The sequence below is a fragment of the Taeniopygia guttata genome, chromosome 6 (assembly GCF_048771995.1).
Source record: "Taeniopygia guttata chromosome 6, bTaeGut7.mat, whole genome shotgun sequence".
NCBI classification, from domain to species: domain Eukaryota; kingdom Metazoa; phylum Chordata; class Aves; order Passeriformes; family Estrildidae; genus Taeniopygia; species Taeniopygia guttata.
The window spans coordinates 7,858,994-7,879,551 of record NC_133031.1 but is presented as its reverse complement, the minus strand read 5'-3'; the positions used below and the strand labels follow the sequence as shown (position 1 = coordinate 7,879,551).

At 41.5% G+C, this 20,558-nt stretch overlaps 1 protein-coding gene across 5 annotated transcripts in view; it reads left to right on the top strand.

Annotated features, from left to right (window-relative positions):
- The window catches only part of ARID5B (AT-rich interaction domain 5B), a 117,800-nt gene that overhangs the window by 11,887 nt on the left and 85,355 nt on the right, over positions 1-20,558 (top strand). For all 5 annotated transcript variants that reach the window (XM_030275757.4, XM_072930922.1, XM_030275759.4 and 2 more), the window contains one exon: positions 1,889-2,114. In XM_030275757.4, the coding sequence (XP_030131617.4) occupies positions 1,889-2,114 (226 nt within the window). The remainder of the gene's footprint in view (positions 1-1,888; positions 2,115-20,558) is intronic.

Below are 20,558 nucleotides of genomic sequence, written 5' to 3'. Positions count from 1 at the left end.
TTGGAAAGGATCTGAAGAAACTAGTAATTGAAATCATAATCATTTGATCATGAGAGCTATTTGGAAAATAATATTTTAACCAGAAGCATGTCTGATCTCCAAGTTAGGTTTTTGTTGGTTTTGGGTTTTTTTTATTTAACTGCTGCTAAGTAGATTTCTTTGGTATGGAATATTAGAAATTGTGCAGTAGCTGGTGATGGTATTCAACATCCTAAGAGAGGAGTTCATCCAGAAATTGCTGAGACTGTCTGCAGGCAGGCTGATATTTATATATATGTATTATTTTTTTCCATTCTGACATTTAATAATCACCATGTAATAGCTATAAAATGCATAGCAACTACAGCTTTTTTATTTCAAGTGGATGGTGTAATGAAATTGGGTGAAACCATCCATTGAAATTGTACTTTGTAGTACCCAGTGCTTGTTTACAAAGTATTGACGTTTGTCATAAACAGAGATTTAAAGCATCACTGTTATTGTTTGTTGTTTGGTGGAGGCTCTTATGCTGTGCAGCGATAAAGGAAAAGATTTTATTACAAGCTTGCTTAGCATATAAACATGCTGTTCACTTCTGACCAAATATTTGTTATTGCACTAAATGTAATGAAGGTGCCTGCTTATAAAACAGTTTTGTATTATATAAGGAAGAGTGGAATATCAGATCTGTTTTTTTACTAGAATTATTTCAGGTTTTGTATTGTATGCAACTTGTCACAATACAGCTCTTTTTTTTTTTTTCCATTGAGCAGTATTTTATTTCCTGAGGAATGTGTTCAGTGGACAAAAAAAAACACACAGAGAGAATCAATCGTGCTTTTCCCTTTGTTTAATAACTCAAAGAATTTCTCTTCCCTTTGCAAATACTTATGTTTATTTGAGAGAAAAATTGGATTGTGGTTTATTTATTTCAAGAACTGTAACCTTATTTAGTGTTAGAAATGTGTGGTGGGCAAGGTGTGGTGTACAGCCAGCTCTTGTTACAACATAAATTATTTCTGCTGTTTTAACAAAAAAATCTGGAGTGTGTCTTGCTGGATATGTATGTTTGTTTGTTTATTTTTTGAGGCTTTCTTGATCCCTTGCTCACTGGAGTCAGCTGTAAAATATTCTGCTTATTCATCATGACTGAGAGGAGTTGATTGTTTCCTGGAAGGTTAAAATCCACCAATTAGAACTGTTTAATTTCAGTGTATGTTCTGGAGGCTAAACTAAGTTTAAGTGCTCTTCTTAGACTGTATGTTTTAGAGGGGGGAAAAAAAATTGCACTTCTGATCTTGAAAAAGGTTTTAAGAAACATGAGAATGTGCAAGTTTCTTTTGGTGGGAAGCACATTTATGTAGTATTTCTTTTGGGATTACATCACAGTTTTATTTAATTTTAAGGACAAAAGTTAAATTCAATATTTGTGTATAAGCCAAGGGAAAATGTACCATAAACATAGGAATTTTCTGGTGAGTCAGAGTTCCAAGAATCTGAGATTTACTTAGTCCATTTATTTCAGGACTAACTATAGCCATTAGTCATCCAGCCATGAATTTTTACATTTGCAGCTAATTGCACCTAAAAAGCAACTTTCCCCCAAGGCTTTGGGTTATACAGAATGTGATTTGGCAACCTGCATTTCAAATGCCGTTTAGGATCATTGCCCTGGTCCTAGAAATTGTCTTTAGATGGTGTATATTTGCTTCAAGTAAACAACTAATATTTCCACTTAGGTGGCAAGAGGAATAAATTAAGTGCTAGCTATTCTGTGATACAGAAAAATTACTCAGCCTGCAGCAAGACAGGCTTTTGCAGGAGTCAGTGCAGGATGATATTACTGGTTTCTCAGTCATCGGGGAGCCCAGAGTGACATCTTGTATTCTCATCTGATCACTTCTTGCAGGATGAAGTTATTGCTGTTTCAGAAAAAGTTACTGTGAAGCTTGAGGACTTGGCAAAATGGGCACAGTCCGATTTCTCCAAATGGAAGTGTGGTTTCCGGGCTGAGCCGGTCCAGCCCATGGACGTGGGGAAGAATGGGCAGAAAGAGGCCTTGACAAGATACAGACAATCCACACTGAACAGTGGCTTGAACTTCAAAGATATTCTGAAGGAAAAGGCTGACCTTGGTGAGTATCCCTTACTTTCTCTTGTGGGAAGGGGCCTGTGGGAGAGTCTTTTGAAAACAGATGAGCCTGATCCTGCCGTGCCATTGCAGATTCCCAAGGTATGTCTGAGCCTGGGGCAGAGGTGTGGGGATGAGATACCTGTGTGGGATGAGTGGTGATAGTGAGCTCATCTGGAGCTCCTTGCCGACTGGTGTGGGGTAACACTGTCATACCTGTCTGTATGGCCCCCAGCAGTACGGCTCAAACCCTGCAGATGTACACACAAACAATTGTCAGAGGCTCTCCTTGGGGCTCTGCGGGCTGGGGGATCAGGTCAGAGCTGTACACTGTGGGGAGAGGAGGCTGACATGTCGTCCTGAGGACTCCTGTGACAGGCAGGGATGAGCAAAGGCCTTTCACTTCTCATGTCCCATCTTCCAGAAGCTCATAGGTGCTCCTGGTGCTTGCCCTGACTGTATGGTTGGCTGTGTCTTGTTCAGTAGGGATGTGTTCCTTCCATGGTGTTTCCTTGTCAACTTTATGTTGCTACAAGGCTCTGTGAGCACCCCACTGTTGTCTCCACACACAGACCTGTGCTTTTTTCCCCTGTTTGTTTTCAGAAAGGGAGTTGGTAGCTCTGCTATTTTGGATGGTTGCAGACAGGCTTGCAGCTGTGGGACTGCTTTGTTGCACAGGCACTCACACCTGTAATACCTGTGGTGGGTTCCCAGGTCCAAGGGAGATCAGTCTCCTGTTGGTAGACGTGCCTGCTTGTGGTATTAGGACCTCGGATGTTTAACAGCTGTCAGAGATGGCACTTTGAAGTGCGTACCAAGGACATTTCTCTCTTCTGCTAAGTTTTTAATAAATGTTCCATGTTTGAAGAGCATCAAGTTTAGGCCATAATGTGTGAAAAGGTAAGAAATTAGAAGCTAGGCCTGATGCTTTTGAAGACATGCTTTTGTATCTATGTGAATAGGAGTGCAGGGCCAAGTTCAGTTTTATAGTGCTGTGACTAGGTTGGCATTGAAGCCAAGTTACATGAAGCTGAAGATCTGTCTCGGAAGATTTATCTTCTGCATCTCATTTTTCTGATCTTATCAAAGGGTGACGTGATTTTTGTCAATCTCATATTTTACCATTAGCTATGTAGGCTGGAAGATTAAAGTGCAATTGGAAGCTGATCTGGTTTTTCATTGCATGTCCAGGGATAAAATAAGCCACGCAATTCTTTCTCTCTTTGCTTTTCTCTGTGGTTTCTTCTAGTTCATAATTACATGCAGTAATTTACTCTGCTATTGCTCTGGTATCTTTACGCACTACATTTATTTGCATTTGTTTGTTGTGTCAGAAGAATCTTAATGTTTTTCAGACAGAACTTTTGTGTGCTAATGTTTTCTTGTTTTTGTTTTCAACAAACAAAAAACTCCTTGTGGTAAGTTATGAAATTGCTATTATCTACCCTAGGAGCCAGAGAAAATTATTTTTAAGCCCAAGTTGCATGTTAAGCCTTTCAAAGTAGGGGTTATACTGAAAACACTCATGGAATGCAAACTATATGGTATAATTTTGATAACCCCACATTCAGATGTTGCTCATTTTCAGTTGGTGGCTCTGGCTTTATTCTTGCATTGGGTTGGTTTTTTTTTTTTTCAGTAGAAAAGGGAATTTTGGCTAATGTTTGGTTATGACTGCCTTTATCTTCATAATGACTGGTTGACAAGAGTGAAACCAAAGGTTCACAAAGACCTATAGCTGACTGAATACATTGATACAGGCAATTGAAGCAGCCTATTAAGGGCATCAAAGAAATTTCTTAAATCTGGTATTGAGATAGTTTTTTTTACTATCTGAAAGAGCCAAGAATTTAATCCTATTTTGCTTCCCGGATCTGACACAAAAACTCAGAAGAGTGGTGCTCTTTGAGGCTGGTGGAGCAGCCCTGGTTGGTGTTCTGTAGGCAGTCCATGAGCTTTGGTGTTTGTCTTGTTTGTGGCGTTCAGCGCCCATGAGACAAAGAGGATTTACTTCTCTCGTTCTGAGTGGTTGGTCAGGGTTGACATTGCTCTGGGAGTTGGCATGTTCCTAGCTGGGGGCAGGGGCAGGAGCATGTTCTGGGGTGTCTGAGTCTTTTGAGCTGCTGGTGTTTTCTCTGCTGTCAAAGGGCATCTTTGCTGCCTGTTAGGATGTGTGCCCACAGACCTTTTCCAATACTCTGTGTCTTGCCAACAGAGCAGCGCTCAGGTGTAGTGATCAAAAGATTTATTAGCAATAACTTCTGCAGCAGGTCTCCAGCACAATGGGATGGGGTAGTCTTTCCTCTTAAAATAGAGTTGTATACTGTAAAAGGAGCACGGTGCACTGTCAGGCAAAGGTCCCTCACGTGATGCTGGTGTTTAACCCTGGCTGTAGATGAGGAAGTTGCTGAACCAGATGTTGAGAAGGCCTAGATAAACAACATGGTCATCTGGACCCCTTTTTTCCTATGAAATGGCATGTTTCCATTACAGAGAAATCCCATAAAAGTGAGTAGATTCTGCAGCTTTTCCTACTAGATGTTTTTGAATTAAGCTCTGGAAGGTAATAGGAAATTATATCTCTACCAAAGAGCTCAAAAAAGCTTTACAGAAGAAACAAAATCAGTTTTCACACATTATCCAGAAGTGATGAGGAGTGAAATAACCCGGATGAAATGAAAACATGGCTGATACAGAACCAGAGAAGTGTCGCTGTGCAAACATACTTAATTAAACACGTTGCAACTGGGAGCAGGGCAGCTTCAAACACCAACCAGGCAAAGTGAGGCCTCGTGTGAGCAGTGTACACCCTGTGCCATGTGTTCAGTGGCACTTGCTTAGCCAAAACTAAGGCAACACCTGGTTAATCCACAACCTGTAGAAACCATGAACTTATAACTGAAAGTCAACCCTAATTCAAACAAGATAGTTCTGTCTCCTTTTTTGTTCTTTCTTCTCTTTTTTTGTCCTCCCCCTCTTTCCCCTCTTTTCTCTTTTTTTTTTCCCTTCTTTCTTTTCTCATTGCTTTTCTTTTCTGCAGAAACTGTTGGGTTGGGGTTTTTTTCTGTAAAATACTGTTGTTTTTATCACTAGTGAATTATGCAGAACTTTTCCTTAGGACTGTATTAAATAAAAGATCGCGCAATAGCATTTTTTTTTGTGTGAGCTTCAAGATTTCAGCCTGAAAAATGATTTTTAAGAATTACTTCTTTCTGCCTGTTGAGATATTTATGTTATACATTCTGTCCCTTTCTACAAATATGTCAATACTGAATACTAGCAGTTTATGTCTTAAGACTATTTATAGCTTTCTGAATATTTCTTTCAAATGCTGAGGAAAAATAAAGAGCAACAACAATGCAGCATATAAAAATAGAGTTGCTCAGGAATGTATTATTCATAATGAACTAAGAACCTGTTTTTCCAGAAGAATTGGTCTGATAAAATCATTCACTACTGAGGTCGCTAGTTATTTATTTTTGTCTTTAGAATTATTTAGGGAATTTTTCTTTGTAATAAATGGACTTATATACCCATATTTGGTAAACCAGTGGGAAGTCACCAAATGAGGAATTATTTCATTTTACAAAATGTTTAACAACTAAGCAATGTAAACACTATCGGTTAAATATGGCAAAGTTGCATATTTGTATTCCTTGGGCTATAGTTCAAAAAAAATTCAAATTATTTTATATAACATTGCTTCTTACAGACTTCCTTTAAGTGAAGTATGAAAGCTGCAGTGTAAGCTTTATTGGCCTATAAATATGTCATTATAGTTGGACTACATTTTTATGCTTTGGATTGTTGTTTAAGCCAAGAAAATATGTCTCTACAGGTTGACTTTTTATTGAAACCCTTTGAGGCATACAACAGAATGTATTTTAGGCCAAGGTTATTAAAACAGCATTTTCATTTTTGCAGCAGACTCATTGTCAATTATGCTGCCACAAACTGTCTGTGGATAGGCAGTTATGAATGGTTTCATCTCTAAATGTGTCTTTAGAAAAAGAAATAAAAGATAGAGGAGTCAGAGCTGAAATTGAGAGAAGAGACTGAGGGAAAAATGACTGAATTTGTGCTCGTCAGCTCTGCTGGTTTGGGTTAGGCTGGGCTGCAAAACTGCCTGGGTTTAGCCATGGAACAAATGGCCACTGTGCCTATGCTGGGACAGGGAGGTGGGAGCTGCTGCCACAGCCAGGCAGTTTGCAACCCTCTGGCTTTGTCAGGACAGAGGTCTGGATTTGGTCCCCAGGTTGGCATTGCCAGTTTTTTTTATCCATCCTCTGTGAGTATCACGCCAAAATGGGCGGTTAAGGTTCCTGCACTGGCAGTGTTAGTAATGGGATGAGCAAGTTCTGGTGAACTGAAGGGGTTTTGCTGCACGCACTTCTTGTTTGTTCAGGTCCAGCAAGGGGAAACCCAAAGAAAATTTAGCAATCAGTCCTGTCCTGGCTTTCATTCCCCACAATCAAGCATTTGAGGGTATAAAATCTGGATCTTTGTTCCCTGTGGAACCCTGGGAAATCAACTACTGCTCCTGGCTGTGGTGTACATTCCAGCAGTCACGCTTTTCTCATCCATAGTTGTAATTCCATTAGTTGTTTCCTACTTCTCGTGAAGTAGCTCCTTTGAACTCCCCAGAGGAGCTTGCTGGGCTGAGCTGGGTGCTGCAGGATTGGGTCATGCTCTCGTTTTCTTGTCTTTACCAGTCTCATAATTTGCATATCTTCACTTGGAAGATTGCACTTCCTTGCTGGACCTTGTGTTGCCACACAAATTGGCCAATCCCCGGCAGATTGCAGTGATTTTGGAAGGATAGGCAGAGCAAGGATGAGCTGTCTTTCCACAAGGTGCCAACTGCACAGTTACCAGCCCCAGTGGGCACTGGGCTGTTGTATGGCCCTTCTAATTTCTCTTGCCAGTGGCCTTCCAGCAGGTGTGACTTCACCAGATGATGATCATCAAGTTATAATGTAGTCAAACCATGCCATGATCAAAACTGATAATCTGCAGCTGTAGCATGTTCAGACATTTGTGGTGATTTCTGATCTGACGCTGACTCTCCTTTCTCATTGTTTGTCGCGTGCTGCTCAGTTCAGGCTCACCTGTCTTAAGTTGGTGCAATAATTTTCTGACCAACTAATCATTAGCTATTTAGAGTATAGCCACTTTGCATACTTTGTGCCTAAATAATGCCTCTCTTCCCCTCCCATTCTTCTCTGTGTGCACTCTTTGCCTCTTCTTGTGCCTTCCTGTCCCCGTTGCCCTAGTTGAATGCCATTCTGATCTTGATAAAGCTTCTGTAAGTGTCCCATTATCCCATTTTCCCCTCTCTACCCTTGTGCATCGTATGTTGCTTTTTGTCTTGTGGGTCAGAGTGACCTCTCTAACTCATTTTACCCAGCCCAATTGATACAGTTCTTTTGCCGTAGATGAGGCTATTACATGACTCGTCTGTTGTGCTTCATGGAGCCTGAATGGAGAAAGACTGCTCCCTTGGGAGAAAAAAGAGGCTGTGGCCTCCCTTTTTCTTCTGTGTTTGTGCAGCTTGTTGCACATGCCAGCACTACTGCAGCAGGACAAAGACAGCAGCAGGCTGTGGAGCAGGAAGCTCTGTTGGGATGACTGTTCAGAGAGGGTGTGAAGCAGGAAGGCTTCACTTGCTTCAACACCTTCTTTTGGTTTAATTACTGCTTACCTTTGGTGTTAACATGTTTGGGATCAGAGATAACCTGAGGGGCTGAGCAGACAGACAGAGATAAATATTTGTTTTATTACTGGTCAGCCAGTTAGTTTAACAAATACTTGTTGGCTTCAGTTGTTGGCTGCCTTTTAAGTGCTGAAAGGTGATGCAGTTGTTAAGTCCAGTGTACTTCCAGTAATTCAGTCCTGGAGATGACCCTATCTTCAGTGGCATTTTGGGGCTCTCTGTCCTCAGTTCCCCCTCTCTTTTGAGTCAATGCTGCTCTCCTCTGCATCTTCCTCCACCTCCCTGGAAGGAGGTTGTTGGGGTTCTTCTGAGGTTGTCTGTCCTTTTGGCCACTTGTTTGCCTGAGTAGTGCTGGGATGTTTTAAGTGCTGTTTGTCTTCCTTACCCTGTGGAGAGCCTACTTCATTGCAAAGGAAGCGTATGAGGGTGAGGTTGAAAACCTTTTAATATGCAGCACTGGCTACAGAAGCCTTTCACTCACCACTGGATTGTGTTGAGCCTCACCTATTTGTGATTCTTGAAAGGCGTTTTAACACCGCACACCTCAAACTTCAAGCATGCCTTATCAAAGAGTTTTGGATTTCTTATCAAGCTTTGACCTCCCTTTCAGCTTTTATAGAAAGGGAGAGAGAGGATTCCCCCCTGGAAACTGAGGATGCGAGTATTTTGTTCTTTGAAATGTGGAAGGTATGCCAAGAAATGTAAACAAAATCCCAGGTAACTTCCCTCTTGGCAGCCCCTAACTCATAGTGGTTGTTGACCACCCTCCCTGTTCCTACAGGAGGAACAAGCTAACATGATTATCAGAATTGTGCTGATAGCAGTTGTCACTGTGTCAGCATTTTCAATTATAGATTGGTATGACAGGGCACTTTCCTGTTCATGTAGAGCACAACCATTTGCAATTGCAGTTCTGGTCTATTCAGAAACATCAGAGAAGGAATCACTCCTGCAAACCAAGAGGAGGAAGAGTTAAATTTTACTCTCTAGCCTGTGGAGCTAGAGAACTGCCCTGCGTTCTCTTAAAGTCAAAGTTGCAGCAGTTTGCACCATCAATAAGAGTTTTGTTGCAGCCTCTGGCTGGAACAGGATAGCCTACATAATTACAAATAAGTAGATAAAAAAATAAGGACCATTCATGGACAGTGTCAAAGCAGCCAGTGTGGGACAGTGTCCCTTTAAAAATGTTTGATGGCTTTTTTTATTTTTGTCTAGTTTTAGCACGGGGATTGACCTTGCCAGGCTGTGTAATAACCCACATGTGTCTGCTCTCCAGGATTTTTTCCCTTCTAGTCACTGTTGGATCTTGCATTTAATTCTGACTGACCATGGGTTTTTGTTCCAGTAACTGGAAACGTCTGTGTCCTGGTGCAGTGTTGCTGTGCTGTGAATCTGGCTTTATCTCAGTGTTTGCTTTTTTGGGGTTTTTTTTTGCTTTCTCCTTTTTATTTTTTTTTATCATTGGTTGAGAGGGTGCTATTTTCCTCCTCAGCCTTCCCTTTACCTTCAGCTCCTGTTCATAATGTGTCTGGGTCCCACAAGGACGCAGTTTGGGACGTCTGTTGTTTTGTATTGCTGCGCTTCTCTTGCCCAGCACCATGGAGGGAGGTGGTCAGTGGTTTCCTCTGTGTGCCATGGTTGCTGGTTAGATGTGGTGATCCCTCCTAGATCACTGATGCTTTTTTCCTGCATTATAGCCTTTCTACACACCCAGCCAAAAATTTGCTGAATACCGAGATCTGTAAACCCCACACCTATGTAATATTGTGGTATAGTTGGGTGGGCCCCAAGGACATCCTCTTTTTCCTGCCTGGCTGCTTTCTGTGCTGTAATTCTGTGCTGCTGGAGCTGCCCAGGAGTAGAGTCCTGCAGCCATCTTTGACTCCAAGTGCTCCATTAATCAAGTTGGAGCTGTCTTCATACCAACCCATGAATCATGCTGGCCTGTGACCTGTATGGCTGTGCTGAGATGCTCAGGCTCTTCTGTGGGTGCTCTTGATACCATGGGCAGATCTAGGTGTCATTTCCCATGTAGGGAGAAGGAGAAAAGCCAGAACAAATTTATTCACCACCTCCTTCCATGCCTTCTTGAGTTGCTCTTTATGGCTCCCTTGCCCAGAAAGGCAACTGGCCCTTTGTTTGTAGGCACAGTATGATGTGTCTGGCTTCTCATTATCTAAGTATCCCAGTCTGGTTCTGACTGTGTTGTTGCAGAAAGGGCAGTACTTTTTCCTCTGAGATACAATATTCATCTTAGAGATGACCTGTCTTGTATCATGAGAGGTTGTCAGAGAGAACATCCTTTGTGCATATGAACTTGAAGGTGGAGATTTCCTTTTTATTCCTTTTCTCTTCGAGAAATCCTTTGGTAGGACAGAGGTACACAGGAGCAACAGCTGTCAGTGAATGGCCATGTCAGCCTTTATGGAGATCTCAGCAACAGCAGATGGTGGCCCTTCAGCTTGCCAAGGTGGACCTTTGCTTGGGCAAGCAAGGGAAAGTGGGAGGTGGGAACACTAGAAAGAAAAGGAAGTTGTTGGACAAGATTGTGGGAAGGGGCTTGGCTACAGCAGCTGAGTGGGCAGTAGCAAATGTGCCTTCCCAGCCCAGGGATCTCCTCCAGCACTGTGTATCACCTTTGTAAGCACCAAGAGGGGCTCTGTGGGTGCACAGGAGACTGTGATTCTGGCAGCTCTGCCTTTGTTGACTGACTTTTAAGAGTCTCAGTATCAATTCTGACTGCTTCATCCCTTTTTGTTAATTTGGGTCCTACTTGTCTTTGCTGGCTTGCTGATCCTTATGTGATGAGAGCACTGATAGATGAGGGTGTTTGGGAAGGGAATGGTTAAACATAGTGTGTGTATAAATTGGAGTGCGGTTTGTGGGAGTGGGTGATAAAAAAGCATAGATTTAAAAATTGTAACAGCACGAATTGTAACTTACTGGGCAGGTTTTGTATTAGAGAAGCTTGTGGCATAACCTTTATTTACTTCATTTGGTAAAATCTGTACCACGTAAAGTAAGTTCCTCCTTAATTTTACTGCTAATAGTAATTTGCTTGTAAAAATGAATCTTCAGCACTGTAAACCTTCAGCTTGGGTCTGTCTTGCTCTGTAACATTGTGAAGGGCAAATAGTTAATGGCATAAAGAGGCTTTTGTTAGTGATAGGTAATGTTTATGATTTTGGCAGGAGTATATTTTAGCAGCTTGTGAAAAATCAAGGTGAATTTTTACATCTGTGCACTGCTGCATAGTTGATATATGTAGAAGCTGAAATTCAAAATAAGCTTCTAGGAGAGCCCACATTTGATTTTCCTAAGCATTTAAATATATGTATCACACCCTCATTTTAAGATGCCGGTTAATGACTTTATGAGCATGCTGGCAGCCAGAGCATTACATGTGGTTTGAGAAATGTGTCTGGATATGCTTGGTAAGCAGTATTGTTCTGACAGTGTACTAAAGGCCATCTTCAATTTGGCTGTGCTCTACTTTGTTATGCTGTGAAAGAAAAAGATAATTCAGCAGAGCTGAATTGTGCTGTCGGCTGGAGACGCCACACTTCAGAATACAAATATTACTAGGGATAAATGAATCATTAAAAGAACAGTAGCATAAAATATCTGATGAATGAACTCCAGGAGTCTGTGCTGGAATAAATTTAGCATTCACGGACAGTACCATAATATGTGAAATAATAGTATCAGTTCTACATTCAGATGCCAAAAACGTTTATAGACCCAGAATAATTGTGAATTACAAGGCTATAAATACATGGAGGGGATTTGGTGATATCATAATAAACCATGAGAAATTCGCTAGGCTGGTTTCTAATGTTACCAGAACCTTGAGATATATTTACAACCTTGTTCACACTCCTGCAGTTTTAGGGGGCAATTCTCCTCTCACAACACGTTCGTCATTCCCATTAGTGCCAAGGGGAGTTATGCACGTGTGTCATGAGTGGAATAGATCCCCACACAATTCAAGGATCCTATAACGAATATCTCATTTAAGAAAAAGGTGGGAAACATTCACTCTCATCCTCCTCCAAGCTCCCCCACGTCCTGTTCTGCTCCTGTGATTGAAGATAGTGAATATAGGTAGAGGATGACAAAGTTGCTGCTGTGTTCCTGAGAATTTTATTCACAGCTGCTTCATTTTTTTCACTTTTTATTACTGAGAAACAAAACAACCAAAGCCCAGATGTTCTTGTCTTCCCCAGTTTCTTAAAAGTGCAGGCTAGTGCATTTTAAAAGCCCCTTGTAAATACCCAGGGGAGGCTGGCATTGTCAGCCTGTCCCCCAAAAGGAGGTTTCATTGTTTTGATACCAGATCCATACCCGATAAGAGCAGTTAATTAGGAACTGGGGCTGAACCTGATGTGGTGTTCAAGAGCAAGTTCAGCTTTCGACATGTCCCACATCACCTGTTTGTAATTAAGCCTGGTGTCCCCTGCCTTGCTGAGTTGGGGCCGTGACAGTCTCCACAGGTACTTAGTGTCGTTCACACATCCCAGTGTTAGGTGGATTACAGCCCTGCAGTAATCCAGGGGTGCTGCAGGACCCCTTCCCCTCCCAGCATGTCACCCCAGCCAGCTGTGCCACGTTACCTCATCCTTTTCATAAGTCATTGGCAAAATACACACGTTCAGTGAGGTGCAGAGCAAGTCTGCTCAGTAATCCCACATTCCTTAGTGTTGGAAATCTCTTGACTGGCCAAGCTGCAGTCTTTCTGCTCATCCCTCTCCTGGCTGGATATCCAGGCCTGCCAGGGGAGCATTTCTGGTATTCACAATGGGAAGGGTCTGTAGCTTCATTTATGTCCTTCCACGTGGTTCCTGTTTTACTTTTTGGGTCTTGGTAGACTCACCCTGTATCAGTAGATTAATTAAATCCCTGAGATATATCCTAGACCTTCCATCCTTGTCGGCTGATGAAACAAACAGAAGATAATTAGAGGATCAGAAAAATAACAGCAGTGAAGTGGTTATCTGCAAGAGGGGTGTCCTTGGCAGCCTTGTAGGTGATTTGTAGGCTTTGGTCTATCAGTGATAGGTCCTCACCCAGTTAGACACTGAACCTCATTTTGCTTTGTTCACTGCCAGTTTATTTAATTGTCTTTCTCTCTTGAATTCTACCATGTTGTTACTATGGCGAGATCATGGGATTATTGATTATTTGTTTTTGTTAATTACTAATGACTTTAACTTGATATTCTTTGCAATATCTGTGTGAGCTCTTGTGGCAAACCCAGTTGACCGGGTATAATGCAATCTTAATGCATGTTTTTCTCTTTAATTATTGTGAAATCACAGTCTCCACTTCTCTTTCACACTGAGTATTTCCAAATTAAAAGCTTTGTGGGATGAAAAATTAAATGAGAAGTTACTATAAAAATCTATTTCAAGGATCTGAAATGCTTCAGCTCCATTTTTATTTTTAGTTTTCTTACTGCTTGAATGACCCTTTCTTGTGACAGTGTTTATCACTATACTCTTCCAGTCTTGTTGCACAGAGAAAATAGATTAAAAAGTCCTTTTACACTTGTGTTTTTAATCCTCTGTTGAGATACATAAAAATGTGGCCCTGTAAGTTCTGTGGTACAGTAAAAAAAAAAAAAATAAACTAACCCAAATAATTTTGGCAGTTCAAACGCAGAAACTAAAAATAATTTAATCTGCAGTGTGAACATAGTTTCATATTTATACTAGCATCTGGCCTCAGGAATTGAATACTCCATTCTTTAAATAGCTTCGCTCTGGCTCTTGAATGCTTTGTGACTAGAACATTACCCTACAGTCATACACCTTGTTTACATATTTCTGTTAAAAGGCAAAAGAACTTACAGTACTTCAAAACATTGGTACAAGCTCCCTCCTCCCCTCTTGCCTTGGAAAAGAGAAGTTAAAAAGAAAAAAGTGCGAGTGGTCTGAAAGTGCATTTTAAATTTAGTTCTCTCAGATTGCTACTGGGTACATATTTTATGTCATTTGTATGAAAAACTGGAAGAAAAATTTTCCAAAGAAAATGTGTGCCTTTCCAGATGCCCAGCAGTAGTCAAACACAAATTTATGTATACTTCGTCAGTTTCTTTTTAATCTGGCAAGGGTCTTTGTCTTTGGAAACACTTTGCCTGGAGACAGTGGGTGTTTTTTTTGTTACCTCTGTGGTAGAAATAAGGATCCAGGTCCCTGCAAGGAAAAACAGATCAGAATAATGATCTATTCAGAAAGAAAAAATCATAATAATGTAATAAAAAGGTAACCACTAGAAATAGAAGGCTAATGATTAGCTTCTTACAATCTTTAGGGACAAAGTATCTTTTTATAGTTTTATGATCCTTGCCCAGCCTGACTTTAGGAGGAATTGCATTTTCAGAATTATGTATTTGTAACTTCAGCTAGCTTTACAAATTTAGTAGATCCCTATTTAGTGTCTGTTGGTGAATGTAAGTCCAGCCTAATATTCTTACTGCTATTTTTTCATTCACATGTCTTGAGGTGAACCTAGGAGCAGAAGAGAAAATATCCCGTTTCTAAACCTTAATCCAGAATCCATTCATATGAGTCACTAAAACAAAATCATAGTGGTTTGGCTAAAAAAGGCTTCATGTCCAAAGGGAACGTTCCTTAAAATGCTGGCTCACTTCCCACAGTGTTTCTTGAATGCGTTTTATACGTGTCCTTTGTGCCGTTGTAAAACATCAAAGGTTAGATGCTGCAGTTTGGAGTGTGGGAGGCTCCTGGTGTTTGGGTGGACTGGTCAGTTTGAGTGAAGGCAGTGGGCTTGTCCCTTGGGAGGGGCTCAGCCCCCTCAGCTGCCTGTGCTGCTCTTCCTGTGGAGGATCCTTCCAGCTCAGGTAGGGAGAGCATTTCTCTTTCTTGTGGGAACTCTTCCATGCTGCAGCACTGGCTTAGGCTTGCTGCTGTGGTGTTCAGAAACACCCTACAGCAGCAGCATGAGAGACAGGGAAATCGGGCCCCGTCTGCCTTTGTGAAAAACTTTGGAGAGTAAGTTGCTTTGTTTTTCCTACCCAGCTATTAGAGCCCTCAACAGGAAGGAGCTTCTAGGATAATCGTCCTACTTGGGTTTTGGGAGGTCAGTGCTCATTTCTGTAGGTTTCAGACCAGCCTGGGACACTGAGAGCGTGAGTGCCAAGGCTGCACTCTACAATGACTTCCAGCTTTGGTCCTCTAGTGATGGAGTGAGAAAGAGGTGGTGCGAAGCTGGATAGGAGCAGGGGTGAGGATGGTTGGAGACAGCAGTAAGGGCAGCTTCTCTACCTTGCCACTGGGATTTTTGTTAGCCCTCACTGCAGGGAGGGTTCGTGCTTATGTTTCACCTTTTTTTTCAGACCTGGGTCCTCTGACTTGCATAGAGTGAATGCAAATAGTGCAGGATTTAGGCTTTGGTGATTTCAAATACCATGTGATTCTAAGGCACAAAACATTTGATTTATTGGATAAAGCCTATTTAATATCTTAAAAGCATAGACTGGGAGATCAGATGTGAGCATAGCAGCCTTAAAATATATTCCCTGACAACATACTTAAGAATGTTTAGGTCTGTATGAAATATACAGGAAATGAGGCCAATTTTTTCCCTGCTGTTTTGATGGCAGGGTCTGCAGGAGAGATGGAGAGTGTGTGGACAGTAATTCATGTGTTTGATAATGTGAGCCCAGCATATTTGCACAAATGGAATAGAAGCATTTTTCACCCTCTACAGAAGAAACTATTAGTAGTTTCTCTGTCTCTTTGAGAGACTATGACTGATCAGATATATCAGCAAATCCACATAAGTAAACCTGAAAAGTGATTCCCTCATCTCTGGCTGGGTGTGTACGGTGTTTGCACAAAGCAGTATCTCTTGGCCATTTCTGGTGGCTTAGGGAAGCACAGATAGCTAATTCCTAACAACCAGAGATGAAGAGAGGCTGCTGTCCTCTCTGTCAGACCCTTTTCCCCTCATTGCCTTGTAGATCAAGTCAGTCTACCAATAAGAAAAGGTTTATTCTGAGAATACTTGTTAAGTGTTCTAAAACAGTGGACTTTCATGAACAGTGAAGCAGAAAAGCAGTTGCCAGAAGGACTTGTAATGATTTCTGATCATGCTAATGTCTGAGCACTGTCTTCTGCTGCAAAACTAAATTCCCAAGAATATCAGACTGCTTAGTGTATGGCTGGTTTCCTTAAGGAAGCACTCAATTTTCTACTTTTTAGGAGCACAATGCAATTGAAGTTCTTACATGAAGAGGAAGATTGTTCCAACAGTGCTTGGAAATTATATTGTCCAGGCTGTAAAAACATACTGAAAGCATTGTTGGTACCTTGCTGGACATGTGGCAGATTTCCTACTTAGTCATGTAACATGTCTTGAGCAGCAGATGTTCTTAGTTGGGCAAGTAACAAAACTTTTGCAAATGTTTGTTTGGGTGGGTAGAAACTTGGAAAATAAACTGTGGTTCAGTTTTCTTTAATCATTACAGTGGTCTTGTCACTTATTCTTATGGTTGTAGCACCTCCAGCTGCAGCACAAACTCTCGGGAAACAAGCCCTTGTTACAGGTGGTGCAAGGAGTGCCCTAAGCTCAGTGGGGCTGGCAGGGCATTTTGCCTTCATCATTGAAAGTTTTCAAGACATGACAGAATGGGATGGCAGTCATAGAAAAAATGTAATTCCAGTTTCCATTGTGCTCCTTTTCCCTCAGAGCATGTCTGTATGGATTGCATGTGGGACAATTCTGTGTGTGCCTCCTTGAGCTCTTTGCCCCAGCTATCCATAAGAATTTCTCACCGTGTCCATTTCCAGATTACCAGCCAGGTTACCCAAATCAAAATAGGAAACAAGGCTCCTAGAAGGAGCATTCCCTTTCATCTGGTGAAGTGACTCCAGGTCCGTGCCAGTGATTGCTGACTCCAAAGGCAGGAACAACCCTCTTGAGTGTGACAGCCTGAACACGGAGGCCAAATTTATGCCAGAGTGGATCCTCGGTTTTTGTTTGGTGCTTAAACTTCAGCTAGAATCTGTCTTCAGAATGGCTTCAAGCTTTTCTTTTTAGTTAGTTTACCTACATAGCTGGTATCAGAAGCACAGTTGCACATAATAGAGTTGATTTTTCCTTTCCAGGATCAAGATGTTGAGGTGACAGTCACTGCTAGACACTCTGGAGTTCAGGCCTTCCTGCCACAGTGTCTCAGAATGAATGTCCTGGTCTATCATTCTGTGTTGCTGACTAAGTGCTATGTAATTTCTGTTGAGCTTGGTGACCCAGTGCAGCAGAGCTCAGGTGATGTGCTTTTCCAGTGTCAGGAATCCACAGAGCAGCAAAAAGAGCAGCTTCTCCAGTGCAGTTGCTAGACTTGACTGTAATGTTGGGAGTTTAGGAGAGCATTATTTCAGTCATTTTTTAACTGCCAGAGTTAGTCACACTGAAGATCTTGCATGCTTTAGCTTTAGTAAGAAAGACTGGTTATTTGCCCTTTCCCTACTAATTGTGACTTCTCCAGAATTTGCTTTCTGGATATCATCCCTTCCTGTTGTCAAACCCTCTGATACAGTAGGTTTGAATTGCTTTTAGCATCCTCAGGCTTGTCCTCATGCTGGTGCAGGAGGAGGCAGCTCATGGGCCAGGAACAAAATGCTTGGCATCTCTCAGAAATTCCCATTTCACTTGCATCTGGTAGAAATGCACCCTGCAGTTTTCTCAGTTGCTCATCATGAGCGCTGTGGCTACTGTGCAGTAACTATTCTTTTGCATATTCTGTTCTTCCTGGGTATTGTAGGAATTACTGCATCAGTTGAGTACTGATGAGAATGATTAGATGAGAGTGAAATGTTATGGGTCATTAAACAAACAAACAACCCCACCTCCATTTTATTGAAGTACCTATAAATCTCATCAGTTTTCTGCTTTACAGCCAGTTGATCAAGGATCTGTGTGAAAGGGCGGGCTGTTAGCTTAAGGCAACTCAGACTGCTTTAAGTGGCTGTGAACTACTTTTATAGTGCTACCAGTCTATTTCATTTCCAGAAAGTGAAAGTTCGAAGTAGGTCCTGAATCTGGTTTCTCACATGTGAGATCATTTTACTACCATGACCTAGAAACCAACAATGAATGTGTAAATTACAGGCAAGAAGAAAATTCAGAATTGACTGTAAGGTGAATGGAAGTTGAATAATTCCCTGAACTTCAACTGTGAAAAGAAGAAAAGATCGCTGAATTCTAAAACAGACTTCAATATGGACAAAGAAAATGTTATTTTAGTATAGATTAAACTCATGACTAAGATACAGATGGATTATTGTATCTGTTTCAGATGTAATTTCATGCCTGAGAATTTACATTGAAGGCAAACTGGTCTGGATCACATTAGCAAAGGCCCTGTTTTGCTGTCAGTTTAATTAAATGGAAACTGCTGGCAAGGTGACCTGAGTAGGTTTATAGAAGCAATACTATTTTGTGTGTTGGAGCAGGAAACTGTTAGGTCTTCCAGTTTGAAAGGGACACAGAAATGAAATCTGTGATTCATTCTTGTTTACAAACTCCCAGATAGTATGTGCAATGACCTTAGTGATAAATTAGCTGCAATTACACATTATATGAGGTGGGCTTTACAATAGCTCCAGACTTCATGGTTATGAGAACCATGACCTTTGACAGGGAGGTTAGAACATGAAGTTTTTTCCAAACAGTGCCTAGATCTTCAAAAGTATTTGCATTTCCTTCCCCGTTTCATGTGAGTATATTGACAAGATGTGTGGTGGGTGTTCTGTTTGCTCACCACAAGATTGTTGTCAGGCAGAAACCCCCCAAAACAAAAAAGCCCGCCCTTCAGGAACATTGATTTATCTGTTAACTGTGTCTGGCATGTTGCCTTTTGGCTTTGATTTCAGAGAGAAGCATATTTGGTTACTTTAATAGGCAAAAGCACTGAACCTGACTTGTAGGGGGAAAAATTGTTTTCTTTCCCCTTTTCAGTGCTGTTTATCAGATCCTGACGTACTGTATCATAATTGTGCAACAGTTCCAAGTTGGAGTAAAGAAAAGTAGAACTGGATGTCAGGCTCCATCAGCCTCGTTACTTGAGAGCCAGCTTTTCTGGGTGACTCAGTGGGACTGAAAATGCATGTTTATGCCAGTTAATAAGCACCTTGTGACACCAACTTAGATGATATCAAATGCGTTTTTGTTCTCAAGAATTGTTTACATCACCTATTTATATCTCCTCTTTTTATTTATGTTGTTTTTTTATCTTAGAAATTTTTGCTGAGCTGGAGTTGACTTGCCTTTTCCCTCTAGATCTGCTTGTTCACCCTTTTTTGCTTCTTTCAGATATACTGAAAGAGAAGGATTTTATTTTTTTTTCCAGTATTCTTTGACCATGGAAATCTAGGCTTTACCTGTTTTTGGCTACTTCTCCAACTTGATGATACAGTGTGCAAGAGTAGAAGTTGAGAATTTGAGAAAGCAAGTTTTTTAATCATGTTACAGTAATTGTATAATTTATTCTGTATGTATACACAAACAGAAGGTGATTACACAGACGTATGCTGATAGCTACCTAGTCATCTTTCATATGTGAAGCTGCACGTGTCTCTTTGTGTGTGTACATGGAACTGTATAAGCTTCTGAGCTTCAGTACCCATAAAGCACTTGGCCAAAAGAGTGTATTTTTGAAAGGCTTAACATTCTTCACATAAGTATCAGAAGTAATGAAATACATAGACCTACAAAGATCAAAAGAGAAAGAAGGAAGAAGAATAGTTTTTAAAAAACTGTAATAGCAGCAAGAAAAACAGAAACAAGGAGATTGTTGGGAGACCTCTGTCCCTGTGAATGCAATGTTTTTGCAGGGAAGCTGTAGGAGGAATTCTTGTTTTAATATTGATTTCAGTCATGCTGTAGGCCAGTGCCTCCAGTAAGCATGAATGGAAGGTAGGTGATGAGACTTGGAAAATGATTGGATAACTGTAGGTGAGGGGAGGGAAGAAACTCTGCAGCCACCATCAGTGCTTTTGGCTCTCCCAGTAACACAGTGCAGTCCATTCCAAAGTATCTCCTGGTGTTTTCCTACATGGTGCTCACATCTACTTGGTCTTCTGCCTTAGCTGGGCACTGATCTCCCAAGGCCCAGCTCCCAATGGCAGTTGCTTAAGCAGTAATTAAAAATGAACCAACCAGCAACAAACTCTCTTCATATCCCAGGGTTGTCCATCAAAGCTGTTCTCCAGCTCTTGCTCATGTGTGCTAGGGGTAGAAAAAGAGAAGAAAAGGTTCAGTTAGTTTTGATTCTGACAGTGGTGAGGTAAGAAGTACAGAGAGGTTGGGGGGGAGTTAGTAAATTATTTTGTGTGCATAAGTAGCAAAATACCTAACTCGGTGGGACAAAAAAATGCTCAGTTTGCTTTGTTTCCACTGCAAGGAGGGACTTCAGATGTCTCCCCCTAGAGCCTCTAGCAGGACAGAGTGCCCTAGCAGTGGTGGCCCCTGTCCCACCAGGCACTGGCTGGCTGTGGAGAGCTCAGGTTGCTTTGTCTCTCTCAGCCTGGCTCACTGTTACCCGGTCCCAGCATTGCAGGCACATCTTCCTACTGTGGAATTGCGGGATTCCTCAGTGGAGCTCTGCCAGTTGTGTTGGCAAGCTGTAAGAAAATGAAATCTTTGTGGAGGAGGTGCCTTTCAAGGCACCTGGAAAGGAGAAAAGACTCTCCCAGTTGTAGTGGTGGTTAG